This window comes from Nelumbo nucifera, chromosome 2, assembly GCF_055504915.1.
Source record: "Nelumbo nucifera cultivar China Antique chromosome 2, China Antique-T2T, whole genome shotgun sequence".
NCBI lineage: Eukaryota > Viridiplantae > Streptophyta > Magnoliopsida > Proteales > Nelumbonaceae > Nelumbo > Nelumbo nucifera.
The window spans coordinates 101,755,898-101,772,643 of NC_142650.1; the positions used below are offsets into that span (position 1 = coordinate 101,755,898).

At 30.1% G+C, this 16,746-nt stretch overlaps 1 protein-coding gene across 1 annotated transcript; it reads left to right on the forward strand.

Annotated features, from left to right (window-relative positions):
• Positions 1-14,669: 14,669 nt before the first annotated feature.
• On the forward strand, positions 14,670-16,746 carry LOC104611136 (flavonoid 3',5'-methyltransferase-like). Its single transcript, XM_010278067.3, has 5 exons — positions 14,670-14,934; positions 15,022-15,107; positions 15,255-15,399; positions 15,783-15,914; positions 16,090-16,746. Exons 1-5 carry the CDS (start codon positions 14,881-14,883, stop codon positions 16,375-16,377), a joined length of 705 nt encoding a protein of 234 aa, XP_010276369.1. The 5' UTR covers positions 14,670-14,880; the 3' UTR covers positions 16,378-16,746.

The window sequence follows — 16,746 nt, forward strand, 5'->3', positions numbered from 1 at the left end:
TCCATTACATAAGTTTTGAGGCAAAAGGATATTTCATTGGTTGTTTCACAAATGGCATAAAATAAAAAAATAAAATAAAAATTCAAAAAAAAAAAATTTCTATACTTTTTTCTTTTAATATATATACTAGCGAGGACTCATGCGATGCATGGGATTTATTAAGCGAAAGTTAAATAATAGAAACGGTCATTTACTAAAATACATCTTATAATTTCATGGATTTACTAAAATCTACCATATAGTTAGCATTTTACTACACCACTTATAATTTGCAATGGATTTAATCAAACTTTCATTAGTTGATAGTGGAAAATGATAGTGTTGACCCTATAGTTCATTTAAATAAATTTAATCAAAAGAAAATAAAAATGAAAATACAATTTTTGCCCTTAATAAGACATAGGCAACCACTCTATTGACTATATTTGGTCAATTTTGTTTTTTGTACAAAACAGTGTTAAGAATATTTTTGGAATAAAAAATTATGGGCCTAATGGCAAAACAAACACTCCTTAATGAAAGGTTGATTAAGTAAATAAGTTGTAAAATATATGAGATGTTTTAGTAAAATGAAAACTATAAAGTAGGTTTAAGTAAATATGTAAAACTATAAGGTGTGTTCTAATAAATGACCCTAAGGTTGCATTTGGAATCAGTGTAAAATGTCATTAGTGTAAAAATAATACACTGATGACGTTTTACACTGAACTAGAAAGTGACCATTGCTTTTTTGAAAATAGTGATGCATGGAAGAGTGTGAAGTTTTACATCAATAAAATCAATGTAGTTTTTACATTGATTATCGATGTAAGACTTTAGAGGCGATGAGGTTTTACATCTATTGTCATCGTAAAACTATACTCCATCCAAACACATGCAAAAAACTGAACTAGAGTGTAGTTTTACGTCGATAATAATTACACCCTCTTTCCAAACGCATATAAAATCGAATCGATGTAAAATTTACATCAATTCTTGATTTACATCGCATCCAAATGCAACCTAATAGAAACACATAAGAGTATACAATTGTTTTATATTTTAAACTTTTGAAATAATTAATAATTATTCATATTTTATATACTACTTTTAATAAATTTTTTATAATACAAAAATAACAATAATTAATTTCAATTATGTTTATTCATCTAATTGATGAAATCGACCAACCCATTCAACTCGACCCGAGTTGGTCGGTTTTCTAGTATTTTAGGTCGGCTTTGGTTAAAAAATTTCCTAATTCGACCAAGTTGGATCAGTTTCATGTTGGCCATTTGTAAATCAACCAAAATCAGATGACCTAACCATGGATATATATTAGTATTTGTATTTTAAATATAATTTTTAATTTGGAAAATTGGGAAATTTCTCATATTTCTTAGTCTAAAATGTTTTATATCATAAATCTAATTTTTTAATTTATTTTTTTATTAATTGCACTAAAATTTTTAAAATTAAGTTAAATTTTTAAGTTTAAATGTTTTGAACCAACTGAATAAACCAAAAAATCAACCCAAACTGATACAACTTGAATGGGTCAATTTTTACAAAAGGTCAGTAGATTTTAACTGACCAACTCCCCAAATTAACTAGGTCAACTTGGTTGGCCAAATAGCCTATGATCGAATCGCACCAACTTATGAACACGGATAATTTCAGCTAAATTAATAGTCTCATCTCTAATAAATAACAACAGTTTAATCTCCAATAATTATTGAAAATTTAAAGTGAAAATACACAATTATTGAAAATATATTTATAATGAAAAAGTACAATAATTACAAAATACAATCAGTACTAAAAATATATTAACTTAGTCAATAAATAGTATAATCTCAAATAACAGTTTAATATTTAATAAATATTAATCAATAAGTTATAACATAAATACAATAAATACAATAAGTACAATAAATTAAATTTAAAAATTTCAATAATAGTAGCTTAATCTCCAATAATTATTGAAAATTTTCTGTTAAATAACAAAACAAAATAAATTTATACATAATCATTGAAAATACATTTATGACAAAAACCAATAAATAATTACTGAAATACAATAAATATTAATTTTAGTATATATAATTATATAATAAATACCGATTAAGAGTTTAAAATTATTATTAATAAATATTAATTTTTTTTGAAAGTTATTTTTCTGAATTATTACTTGATATAAGTGAAATTAGTTATTTACAATATTATGTAAAAATATTAAATTATTATTAATTTCAATATTATGTTATAATTATTTTTCTACTTTGTAGAAATTTTTTAAATTTATTACATAATTTTGTTATTTTAACTATTTAAGATATAGTTATGATAAGTTTTTAGTTATTTAAATATTTAAATAATCTATAAAATATTTAAATTTTTTTGTTATTTGAATTTTATTTATTTAAGGCTATTACATATTATTAAATATTTGCAAAACATTTAGATTGATAATCCAAAAAAACATAATCTAAATTTTTAGTACGTAATTTCGTGATATATTTTGTAAAAATACAAAATTAATTTTTTTGTGTTTTTAATAAATATTTTAAAGTTATTATATAATTTTTTAGAATATGTAAGTAATTCTAAAACTTTTTAACCCAAACTTTCTTTAGATAGATATAGATAAAAAGTAGGGGAGAGGATAAATAGGAATTAGAGATACTTTAGGAGAGAAACACTCTACTAAATTAGAGATAATTTTGGAGAAAGTGGGGGATAGTGGGGGAGGTAGTTTAGGAGAAAAGATTATTTAGCTTATTAGGAAAGTGCATCTCATTGGTTGTTTAAAAAATGACATGGAATAAAAAAATAAATAAAACATTCAAAAAAACGAGAAAATTTCTTCAGTGCGTTGTTTTAATATATACTAGCGGGGACCCATGCGATGCATGAGACTTATTAAGCGAAAGCTAAGTAATAGAAAGGGCTATTTACTAAAATACCCCTTATAATTTCATGGATTTACTAAAATCTACCCTATAGTTAGTATTTTACTAAAACACCACTTATAATTTGCAATAGATTCAATCAATCTTCCATTAGAGGACAGTGGAAAATGACAATGTTGATCCTAATGTTCATTTAAATAAATTTAATCAAAAGAAAATAAAAATAAAAATACCATTTTTGCCCTTAATAAGACACAGGCAACTACTCTATTGGCTATATTTGGTCAATTTTGTTTTCTATACAAAAAGACATTAATGGTATTTTAGGAATAAAAAATCATGGGCCTAATGGCGAAACAAACACTCCTAAATGAAAGGTTGATTAAGTAATAAGTTGTAAAATATATGGGATGTTTTAGAAAAATGAAAACTATAAGGTAAGATTTAAGTAAATATGTAAAACTATAAGGTGTGTTCTAGTAAATGACCTTAATAGAAATACACAAGAGTATACAATTGTATATTTTCAACTTTTTAAATAATTAATAATTATTCATATTTTCTATACTACTTTTAATAAATTTTTTATAATGCAAAAATAACAATAATTAATTTTTGTTATGTTTATTCATCAAACTAATGAAATTAACCAACCCGATCAACTCGATCCAACTTGGTTAGTTTTCTGGTATTTTAGGTTGGTTTTGGTTAAAAAATTTCCCAATTGGACCAAATTGGAACAGCTTCACTTTGGCCTAAATTGAATGACCTAACCATGGATATATATTAATATTTTATATTTTAAATATAATTCTTAATATGGAAAGGTAGGAAATTTCCCATATTTCTTAGTCTAAAATGTTTTATATCATAAATCTAATTTTTAAATTTATTTTTTAATAATTGTATTGTAATTTTTAAAATCAAATTTAATTTTTAAGTTTAAATCTTTTGAACGGACTAACCAAACCAAAAAATTGACCCAAATTGACACAACTTGACTGGATCGGTTTTTACAAAAGGTTAGTCGATTTTAGCTGACCAACTCCACAACTTGACCAGGTCATTTGGTTGGCCAAATAGCCTACGACTGAACTGAACCAACTCATGAACACTCATAATTTCAACTAAATTAATAGTCTCATCTATTATAAATAACAATAGTTTAATTTCCAAAAATTATTGAAAATTTATAGCAAAAATACACAATTATTGGAAATATATTGATAATGAAAACATACAATAAGTACTAAAAATATATTAGCTTAGTCAATAAATAGTATAATCTCAACTAATAGTTTAACTTCTAATAAATATTAACCAATAAGTTATAACAAAAATACAATAAACATGGTTTTCAAAACCAGACTAGACTGGGTGGTCGGGCCAGAAAAATTGGGAACCGGTTAGGTGATCGGTTCCGTCTTACCCCAAAACCGTTAATTTGCCCCAAAACATTGATTTGGTCAGCAAACCGCTGACTCGGGCCGATGAATCATTCGAACCATTCAACGGTTTTGGCTGTTTTTTATTTTGTTGTCAAAACGGGTTGTCCGTTCGGATCGAATGGTTGGACCGTTCAACCTCGGAACTAGACCTCTAACTGGTTCAATTTCCGGTTTGTTTTAAAAACCTTGACCATAAATACAATAAGTACGATAAATTAAATTTAAAATTTTCAATAATAGTAGTTTAATCTCCAATAATTATTGAAAGTTTACTGTTAAATAACAAAACAAAATAAATTTGTACATAATCATTAAAAATACATTTATCACAAAAAATAATAAATAATTACTGAAATGCAATAAATATTAAATTTAGTATATATAATTATATAATACATACAAATTAAGAGTAAAATTATTATTAATAAATATTATTTTTTTGAAAGTTATTTTCTCAAATTATTACTCGATATAAGTGAAATTAGTTATTTACAATATTATGTAAAAATATTAAATTATTATTAATTTCAATATTATGTCATAATTATTTTTCTACTTCTTAGATTTTTTTTTTTAATTTATTACATAATTTCTTTATTGTAACTATTTACAACCAATTGAGCACCAAAAATCAACCCAAACCAATACAACCTGATTTAGTTGGTTTTCACTAATGGTCAGTAGATTTCGAGTAACCAATTCCCCAACCTGACCATGTTGATTTGGTTGGCCAAACATCCTACAACCAAACTAAACCAGGACGTGATCAACACCACTAATTGAAAATATATTTATAATAAAAACTATAAATAATTGCTGAAAAAACTATAATTATTAATTTTAGTATATTTAATATATAATAAATATAGATTAAGATTTTAAAATCATTATTAATGAATATTAATTTTTGAAAGTTATTTTTCAAGAATTATTAATTGATGTAAGTGAAATTGGTTATTTAAGATATTATTTATTTATTTAAATAATATCCTTATTTAAATTCTGTAGTTTTAATTATTTATTGAATTTAACAATTTATAAAATTATAATTTATTCTATTATTACATAATTTCCTTATTAATTTTGTAAAAATATTAAATTAATATTAATTTGAATATTATGTTATGATTTTTTTATTTTAATGTTTTTCTATTTTATTGCATAATTTCGTTATTTTAAATATTTAAAATATAGTTATATTAAATACATTATTTAAAATATTTAAATAAAATATAAAATATTTAAAAATAATACACATTATTTGAATTTAAGATTTTTAGTTATTGAAATATTTAAATAATTAAATATTTTTTATATTATAGTTTAGATATTTTTAATATTTTATTATTTATGATATGTAGCTATAGAAATATTGAAATAATATTTTATTTTTTTAATGTTATATTTCTATTATTTGAATAACATTTAATTTGAATAATATGGAAAGTGATAATTTATATTGTTAATACATAATTTCGTGATGAATTTTGTACAAACATAAAACTATTAATAAAATTAATATTATTAAATATATTATAATTATTTTGTGTGTTTTGAAGAAATATTTTAAAGTTTATATTATTATTAAATAATTTCATTATTAATTTTGTATAAACATTAAATTATTATTAATTTGAATATTATGTATTGATTTTTTTATTTTAAGATTTTTTTTATTTTATTGCATAATTTCGTTATTTTAACTATTTAAAATGTAGTTATGTTAAATATTTCATTACTTAAAGTATTTAGTTGTTTAAATATTTAAATAATATATAAAATATTTAAAATACTCATTATTTGAATTTAAGATATTTAGTTACTGAAATAATAATTTATTTTTTAATGTTTAATTACTATTATTTGAATAACTTTTAATTTGAATAATCTGGAAAATCATAATTTATATTGTGAGTACATAATTTCGTGTTTAATTTTGTAGAAATATAAAACTTTTAATCATATTTTAATTATTATGTAATTAATTAATTAAAAACTAATTATCAAAAAATAATTTATTTATTTTAAATAAATTACTATTAATTTAAATAAATTATTCTTTAACAGAAAATAATAACTAACCTGCGGAGGGGCCTTGCTTCATAGGGGCTGGAATAGAATCATTGACCCGTTGACCCATTGACTCCGATCCTAGGCCAAAAACCATTGAATCGATCAATGACCCATTGGCCTGAATAGTTGAACCATTGACCCGTTGACCCATTCAATGGTTTTTGGCCATTTTTTTTATCTTTTTAATTGGGAACCATCCGGGCAAGCGGTTCCATTTTATCCAAATCTCGGTCCCTAGACAAAAATCATTGAATCGGTCAATGACCCATTGACTCAGGCAGTCGAACTGTTGACCCGTTCAATGATTTTTGGTCATTTTTTTAATGTTTTTAATTTTTATTGTCAGAACTGGTCATCCGTTTGAGCTAAACAGTCGAACCGTTGATCCAAAAATCGGTGGCCAAAACGGTTCTATTTTTAGGTTATATGAGTCACATGCTCGAATGACATAACACGTATGGTACTACTTAATGAACCTCATACACTCAATTTTTTGCTTGTAATTTTTGTTGTCAGAATGGGTCGTCTATTTTTTTTTTTATTCTTTTAATTGAGAACTGTTCAGGCAACCAGTTCCATTTTACCCCAATCCTGGTACCTAGCAAAAAACCGTTGAATCGGTCAACGACTCATTGACCTAAGTGGTTGAACCGTCAACCCATTGACCTGTTCAATGGTTTTTGGCTGTTTTTATATATATATATCTATATATTATTTTTGTTGTCAGAATAGGTCATTCGTTCGAATAGGACGATTGAATCGTCGACCCGAAAACCAGTGGCCAAAACAGTTCCATTTTCGCGTCGTATGAGTCACACGGTTGAATGACACAACATGTATGATATAATTCAATGGACCTCACACTGTCAATTTTTTGCCTGTAATTTTTGTTGTCAGAATGGGTTGTCCATTCGAACTGGACAATCAAACTGTCCACCTGAAAACCGGTGGCCAAAACAGTTCCATAATTTTTTTCTTGTGATTTTTTGTTGTTAGAACGGGCCGTCTGTTCGAACCGAATGGTCGAACTATCGACCCAAAAACCGGTGGCCTAAACAGTTTAATTTTCGGGTCATATGAGTCACACGCTCGAATGACATAACACGTATGATACTACTTAATGCACCTCACAAACTCAATTTTTTTCCTATAAGTTTTGTTATCAAAACGGACCGTCTGTTCAAATCGGATGATCAAACTATCAACCCGAAAACCGGTGGCCAGAATGGTTCCATAATTTTTGTTGTCAGAACGGGCCATCCGTTTGAACCGGACGGTCGAACCGTTGGTTGTCAAAATGTTATTAACAACATTTATCAATAATAATAAGTAATTATACTATTTAATTAAATAATCATTGATGATAGTTTTAATAATATTATTTAGTTATACAGTAAATATTAAATTTATGTATAGGATTTAATAACAATATTCATTAAATTAATAATTACCAAAATTAAATTAAATTAACAGTATTTATTAGTAATAGTCAGTAATTATAATATTTTATTAAATAATCAATAAGAAGGGCTACGAGAAGAATTGGTTCAAAGGTAAAATTATGTTGATTGTTAGGTCATTTTGAGGACACCCCCATCCCCGTAGTTTACTATAACAAATACTTCTTGTAGTTCAGTTTATCGTGACAATGGTAAGGGGTGTATGTAATCAACAAAAGGGGTGTTCCGGAAATAGTCAACAAATTAACCAATATGAATAATATTTAAATAAGCAAATTGAATTAAATATTAATTAAGGTGGTGTCCGGTTTCATGGAACATCCATCATATATTGAGTTTTGGTATGCACCACGATTCCTTAGGGCATTCGGTTGGTTCATGGTGTGGACCAATTCACACTATCTCTTAGATTGGTCCACACCACGGGCCAATTTATCATCCATGGGTTTATCTCATGGATTAAACTATACTATGTTGTTGTATGGGACGAGGAGTTATCTCTTATTTTGCATCTAATATTTACCGTTTCATATATCATGTTATTTGAGTTTGCATGAAAAAGTCAAGGTTTTTAAAACCAACCTGGAGAATGAACCGGTTAAGGGTCCAATTCCCAGGTCGAATGGTTCGACTGTTCAAACAGAAAGATCAGCCCGTTCTGACAGAAATAATAAAAAGTAATAAAAAATAGTCAAAATTGTTGAATGGTTCAAACGGTTCAATTGCCCGGGTCAGCGGTTTGCTGACCAAATCAATCTTTTTTGGCCAAAATCCGGTTTTGGCGAAAAATGGAACTGGTCACCTGACTAGTTCTCGGTTTTTTTTTGTCCGACTGTCCGATCTGGTCCAGTTTTGAAACCATGGAAAAAGTATTAACATTTAATTGGATAAATGTATATTTTATTATTTATTATTTTACAAGGTTTCTAAAACCGACTCGAAGAATGAACCAGTTAAGGGTCCGGTTCCCAGGTTGAACGGTCGAACCTGTTCTGACATAAAAAAATAAAAAAAGATCAAAACCTTTGAATGGTTCAAATAATTCAAACGGTTCAACCGCCATGACCAGCGGTTTGCTGACCAAATCAACTTTTTTAGTCAAAATCAGGTTTTGGCGAAAAATGGAACCAGTCCCCTGACCGATTCCCGACTTTTCTGGTTTGCCCGTTTGGTCCAGCCCAGTTTTGAAAACCATGGAAAAAGTAATAATATTTAATTGGATAAATGTATATTTTATTATTTATTATTTTACAAGGTTTTTAAAACCGACTCGGAGAATGAAACGGTCAGGGTCTGGTTCCCACGTCGAACGGTTGGCTTGTTTTGACAGAAAATATAAAAAAATAAAAAACGACCAAAACCACTGAACGGTTCGAACGGTTCAACCACCCGGGTCAGCGGTTTGTTGACTAAATCAACGTTTTTTTGGCCAAAATCCAGTTTTGGCGAAAAACAGAACCGGTCACCAGACAGGTTCCCGGTTTTTCCAGTCCGATCGTCCGGTCCGGTTTTGAAAACCATGGAAAAAGTAATAACATTTAATTGGATGAATGTATATTTTATTATTTATTGTTTTACAAGCTTTTTAAAATCGACTCGGAGAACGAACTAGTCAGGGGTCTGGTTATTGGGTCGAATGGTTGGCCCGTTCTGATAGAAAAAATAAAAAATGAGCAAAATTGTTGAACGGTTCGAATGATTCAAATGGTTCAACTGCTCGGGTCAGCGGTTTGCTAACCAAATCAATGTTTTTTGGCCAAAATCAGGTTTTGGCAAAAAACGGAACTGGTTACCTGACCAGTTCCTAGTTTTTTTGGTTCGATCGTCCGATCCGGTCAAGTTTTGAAAACCATTGAAAAAGTATTAACATTTAATTGTATAAATGTATTTTTTATTATTTACTATTTTACAAGGTTTCTAAAACGACTCAGAGAACAAACTGGTAAGGGGTTTGGTTCCTGGGTCAAACGATAAACCCATTTTAACAAAAAAATAAAAAAATAAAAAATAAAAAAGATCAAAATTGTTGAACGGTTCAAATGATTTGAACGGTTCAACGGGGTCAACGGTTTACTAACCAAATCAACGTTTTTTTGCCATAACCCGATTTTGGTGAAAAACGGAACCGATCACTTGACCCGTTCCCGGTTTTTCTAGTTCGACGGTCTGGTCCGGTCCGATTTTGAAAACCATGGAAAAAGTAATAACATTTAATTGGATAAATGTATATTTTATTATTTATTATTTTACAAGGTGTTTAAAACTGACCCAAAGAACGAATTGGTCAGGGGTCCGGTTACCGGGTTGAACGGTCGGCCCGTTCTGACAGAAAAAATAGAAAATAATAAAAAAATAAAAAACGATCAAAACCGTTGAACGGTTTGAACGAATCGAACGGTTCAACTGCTTGGGTCAACAGTTTGCTGACCAAATCAACGTTTTTTGGCGAAAAACGGAATAGGTCACTTGACTGGTTCTCGATTTTTCGGTCCGGCCGTCCGGTCCGGTCCAGTTTTAAAAACCATGTCATTTTACATAAATAAATAGTAGTAATGTCAAATTGCCAATAACTTCATAAAACAATATTAGTAATATTATTAATAATATTTTTATTAATTAATAAGTTTTGAATATTTTTTTATTAATAATATTAATCATTGTTAATTATTAGTTATTAGTAACAATATTATTAATTATTATCAAATATTATTATTAATACTGTTAATTATTGTTAACATTATTCTATTAATCATTAATTATTAATATTATTTTTATTAATATTAATAATTATTTTTTAATTTTTATTATTACTAATTTTAGTTAATATTAATATCATTATTTGTGATGAAATATTATCAATATTATTTTTAGTATTATTAATAATTATTAATATTATTTTTATTAATTATTTTTTTTGTAATTTATTTATGTTTTTTATATTTTATATATTACTAAAAAGTAAAATATTATATTTTAATGATTAACGACATAGATAATCTCACATGTTGTAGTTGTGATGCATGTAATCAAACACAAGATGTGGACAGAAATGTGCCACACCTTGCATAGTCAGGTGTGCACATCGTACTTTCAAGCTACAGTCCCTACCATTCAGACACGTGGATTTTTCAAATTTAGACACATGGTATTTTTTGAGAAGTTGCTGTTAAAGCCCACAACCCACTACCACTAGGGGTGCTCACGACCGAACCATGGGATGATTTTATGGACCGAATCGAACTTTTCAGTTTTCAATTTAACCAAACCGAAACCGAACTGATGCAACTGGTTAACCGATTAACTGGTGGACCGGTTAACCACGGTTTGGTTTTTTGGGTTTTTTTATGACCTCGAGATTATTAGAAGGGGGAAAAACCTTCCCTGACGATGGTTTGGAGAGGGTGAACACTGAACAAAATTGTGAACTATGAACTGAGACTGAGAGTGAAAGAGAGAGATTGAGAGAGATCAGTGAGTCTGATTGTCGAGTGAGAGAGTGAGACTGAGAGATGAGAGATTGAGATTTCAGATTTGAGAGGAGACACTAGATGCCAATCTGAGAGAGTGAAGGCTGAATCTAAGAGGAGGCGCCAAACGTCAGTCGAAGGCTTACCCGTTAGTAGGTCTGGCCCGTTGGGGAAGAAGAAGAAGAGTATGAGAGAGAGAACACAGAACAGAGAGTGAGGTGAGACAGACAGTTTGTCGCCTAGTCGGAGTGTCGAACATTGGTGACTCGATCATCGGAAGCCGTCGATGATTCGGTCGGAGGGCGGAGCATCGAAGGCCGTCGGTCCATTGGGGAAGAAGAGAACTGAGATTCTGAGAGAAGAGACTGTGAGAGTCTGATTCGAAGAAATTGATGGAAATCCCCCGAAACAAAAGAAACAAATCACAAAACAGAAGAAAGGCCTAAAAAATTTTCAATTTTCGAGACTGAGAGACTGGCAATCTCCAGTTTGGTAATCTGGCACTCTAGCAAAGGCCAAAACATTCTCTTTGAAACTTTCAAAGAGAGTTTGAAAGTCTCTTAGACTGTCGAAATTGTTTATTCGATTTTCAAAAAAAAAAGTAAACAAATATAATATAATATATAATATAAATATATATTATTGTATATATATCGATCGGTTCAGTTAATTGCTGGTTTTTTTAAATGGTTAACTGAAGCTATCTGTTTTTTAAGAATATCGAACCGAAATCGAACTGACCGGTTCAGTTAACCAATTTTTTGGTTTAGTTTTTCCGGTTTTTTTGCTCACCCCTAACTACCACCATTTTCAATCAATTCCTAAAAAATGCAGAAAGTGCAAAAGTGTTTATCCACAACCACTTCTGCCTACATTCTATCAATCTCACTTAATCATTAACCCTTTACGTATCATAACAAAAGAAAATTATCCATATTCTAATAATTATTGAAAATCTATTTTTTTTAATTTTAATAATTATTTAAAACATCAATACATATAAATTTAACAATATTGATTCCATAATGTAAATTTAACATTACTGATTCCCCGTACTAAATATGGTGTCATTCACTAGTTTCTTCATGACAAGTAAGGAAACTGCTCCTAATGCACACTGAGATGTGCTATAGGGTGCCTTCCGTGGGGAGCCAATCCGAATTCCTCTATCAAGTGCCAAACACACCCTTATGCTTCTCTCGTTTAACCAAGACCTCAAGTGAGCTTCACCTGATTAGATGATGTAAGATGTGGATCATCTGATTTTTATTCAGTTCATTGGAAGTTTATAAGATGTAGAAACCTTTTATTTTTAAAGATGTGTTATGAGGGACATCTTATAATAAAAGATAAGTAGATTCCAAGCCACATTGAGGATAAGACCTATTCATGGGTCAGGCTCGAGTTGAGCATTTACCAAAATTTAAGGCTGTGTTTGGCTTAAAAGAAAATATAAGGAATGGTAGAAAAAAGTAGGGAAACTTATACATGGTTTATATGGGTTTCCCTACCTTTTCCTTCCTTTCCTTACATTTTCGTTCAAACCAAACACTGTCTAAATGAGCGCAGGTTGAAGTCCGAAGCCAAAACAATGTAAAATGTGCAAGGACCCATGAACAGGTCTAATGAGGATGAAGTGAACTAAGATGGGGAACTAGCTTTAAGTAGACACTTTATGATCAATTCAGCCACACTTGGCTACAAGATCTCATCTTTTAAAGTCAACTTCTCAGTTCTTAAATTACAAGGGTGATGTTGTATGGATGTCATTGATATGATCAATGCATCCAAGACTTAAATTTCACTTGTGGGGCTAAAGTTAATGTCTTAGCAAAAGTCGTTTGTTATAATAAAGCTTGAATAGGAGCCATTGGCAGGATTTCTTAAAATAATCTTTCTCCTCCTCTTCCTTGCCCTTGAATTTCAACACTTTTCCCCTAAAAGCATCCTCCATTGACCTTGAATTATTATCAATAAAGTTTAAAATTTCAATATGATATGCCTTGTATTGAGTGTATCGTATCATATCGATGGCTTCACGGTACTCTTATTTATAGGTGTTTTAGTACGCTTATTTATAGGTGTTTTACCCAAGGGAATATGAGCAACTTAAAGGGTTTTTGAGAACATGGTTGATTTTGTTTTTAAAAACAAAAACATTTGACGCATCGATAAAACTTTATTATTTTTTGTTTTCAAATCATGTTATCAAACACGCTCTTAAAAGAGTCAAAGAGACCATTACTGAGAAATATGACATCAGGTAACCTTTTTTTTTGGCTTATAATATATTAGGGGTGATTATTATTGGGTTATGATTATTATTGAGCACATGTCCATCAGATGGGAATCTTTTGGAAGTTAAGTAACAGAATGTTAATACAGGGGGCAAAGTGTTGAATTTGTAAACTTAAGGGGTAATAATTTGTAATTTATCTTTTTTTACTCCTTGCACAGTCAGGTAAATGATTTCTTAATCTAATGGGCATTATAGGCAATATCCTTGGATACAAATATAGAGGTTGGGGACATGTGGCACAATACTAACTGCTAGTGATGCATTAGTGGAGAAACATCTGTTAAGCATGTTGTAGCCTTTGGACTAAAGTTGTGAATCACAGCCCTCGATGTATTATTGATGTGACCTCACCTTGAATGAATTAGATGATATGATGTTAAGGAGCTATAAAATACATCCAAAGGGTGTGATTTAAGATTTGTTTTTAATTATTTGATAAATCCAAAAAGGTGCTACACAAGTAGTGATGACAATTTTTCTCATTTCCCCGATCGTATGGGTTCCTATCCCGAATATGAGGATGATGATGATTTTCCCCATAGGAGATAGGGTGAGGATGGGAGAGCACTCCCCACCCTTTAGGGCGGATGATTTTCCCCCATGGGGGAAAGGGCTAGGATGGGAGAGCACTCCCCACCCCTTAGGGCGCCTGATCTCCATCCCATGAGAATCCCCACTTATATATGTTTGTATACATATATGTATATTAATATTTTTAAAAAGTATGGTTAAATATATTTTTATCTTTTCTTAATAGAATTATAAATTATAAATATTTTATTTTTAAATTTTAAATAAAAAAATAAAAATAAAATAATTGACATTATGAAAAAATATGGGGAGTAGAGATCCCCATGGGGCGTCCGAGAATCAAGAAGGCAAATTACATTAAGATAGCGCATAGCGGATTTCCCATGCCAGTCTTGTCTCTTTATCTCTAACAGCCATTATGGGCCCTATGCAATTAAGGCATGAATTATTGATCAAGTTTGGAAGGAGTATAAATGTAAATATGTACAATGCAAAAATACAAATACAAACTGAGCTTTAGGTTCACTTTGAAAAGAATACAAATGCAAATATGAGCTGGAAGCGGGCCGTATGCATTTAAGGCGTGAATTATTGATTCCACATAAAGTATGCATTGAGCAGGCTTTATAAATTCTAACTTTTCTCTTCATCATGCATTTGCCTTCATTTTGCCTTGCATTTCATCAATATTTCTCTCCAAAGTACTAAGCCATGGGATCAGACGGCATTTCGAGCAGCATCCTCCAAAGCGAAGCTCTCTCCAAGGTCTTCAATTATTGTATTCTTTCTGGGTGTTGATGAGTAAAATCAAAATCAAAAGGTCGTAATTAATACGCCTTTTTCATGTTGCAGTATATCTTAGAAACAAGTGTTTATCCAAGGGAGCATGAGCAACTTAAAGAAATTAGAGAGGCCACAGCTGAGAAGTATGGTTTCATGTAAGTTTACTCTTTGTTCTTCTTCCTTTTTCTTAATTTGTTCCTTTCAGTAACGAGGTTGCTTTAATTTGGAGGTAAATAATTAATTAACAAGATGGTTTAAGTTTAATCTTCAACTGTTTATTGGGAAACATGTACATGGTATAGGAGCATAATGAGCTTGGCGCCAGATGAAGCACAGTTCCTATCAATGCTTTTAAAGGTTATGAATGCCAAGAAGACATTAGAGATCGGAGTGTTTACTGGCTATTCTCTTCTCACCACTGCTCTTGCACTGCCAGAAGACGCCAAGGTTGGTAACTCTCAAGTCTCATCCTATACCCCCAATACTATTTTGTTTTTGGTTGGCAGATGGGAGTTTAGAAAGAATTTACAAGGGTTGCACGCAACCACGGTTGCAGAATATCTATATATTTTTGGTTTTAGCCTTGGGTTAGAACCGCGAATTACACAGTCCGGATCAGATGGGGACACACTATGGGCCATCCGTTCGGTTCAAATGATTGGACTGTTTGACTCAGAAACTGAATCCTTAATCGGTTTGTTGTCTGATTCGATATTAAAAACCTTAATTGAGATGATATATTTATGTAGCATTAATTGTTAATTGTTTATACTCTACACTATTTACTTAGTTAAATTTAGCAATAGAATATGTGAAACTTTTCTTTGTAGGTAACAGCAATTGATGTTGATAAAAAAGCCTTTGAGCTAGGATTGCCATTTATCCGCAAGGCTGGCGTGGAGCACAAGATCAACTTTATGGAGTCTGATGCCATGTTGGTAATAAAGGAAATGTTGAGCAATGTGAGTTCATAGTTCCTTATACATCACACATAAGAAAGCAATAATATTTGTTTTCTTCATATTTCCCTATTCCATGCATGATTCACTTTATGATAGGTAGGGGTGAAAAATCAAACCAAACATTAATAGTCTAAGTTAAGATTAGGGTTGAAAAATCAAAGTTTTTATTTTGCAGGGTGAAGATGGTTTCGATTTTGTATTAGTGGATGCTGACAAAGAAAACTTCATCAAGTATCATGAAATACTGATACAATTGGTGAAGGTAGGAGGAATTATTGCATACGACAACACACTGTGGTTTGGCTCAGTTGCACATGCAGAGGGTGATGAGATGTCAGAAGTTATGAGGAAGTACAGGGACTCCATGTTAAAGTTAAACAGCTACTTGGTTTCTGATTCTCGCATTGAACTATCCCATCTTTCCATTGGCGATGGCCTTGCTTTATGCAGGCGTTTGTATTAATCTTCACTAGTTTGAGTGCAAGATGATGAGTGAGGAGAGAGAGAAATGGATGGATTATTAGCTTAATTAGAATTCCTGCATGGAAGCTTGGACGTGGAGCTTAAGCAAGTAGCAGTATTATAAAATAAATATTTTTCTTTAGGCAATAAGTAGTTAATGGTCATTTTGTATGAATTCCACTCCTGAGCTTTTTGTTTTTTTATTTGGTGGTTTAAGAGATTAAATGAAGTTTGGTACTTTGGTGTTTGTAATGAAAAGTGCACTTATGGATGGTATCTACATCAATATTGTAAAATGTTTTGAAAGCCTTCTTGTTAGTATTTCATTTGATTAAGAGGATAAAGTTAAAAGATTTAATTTGATTTGTTA

Bases quoted from the DNA above. Each gene is read 5' to 3' on its own strand.
- LOC104611136 (XM_010278067.3), top strand. From the start codon at position 14,881: ATGGGATCAGACGGCATTTCGAGCAGCATCCTCCAAAGCGAAGCTCTC. The intron at 14,935-15,021 runs GTCTTCAATTAT...TTCATGTTGCAG, and splicing joins AAAGCGAAGCTCTCTCCAAG to TATATCTTAGAAACAAGTGT. The intron at 15,915-16,089 runs GTGAGTTCATAG...TTTATTTTGCAG, and splicing joins TAAAGGAAATGTTGAGCAAT to GGTGAAGATGGTTTCGATTT.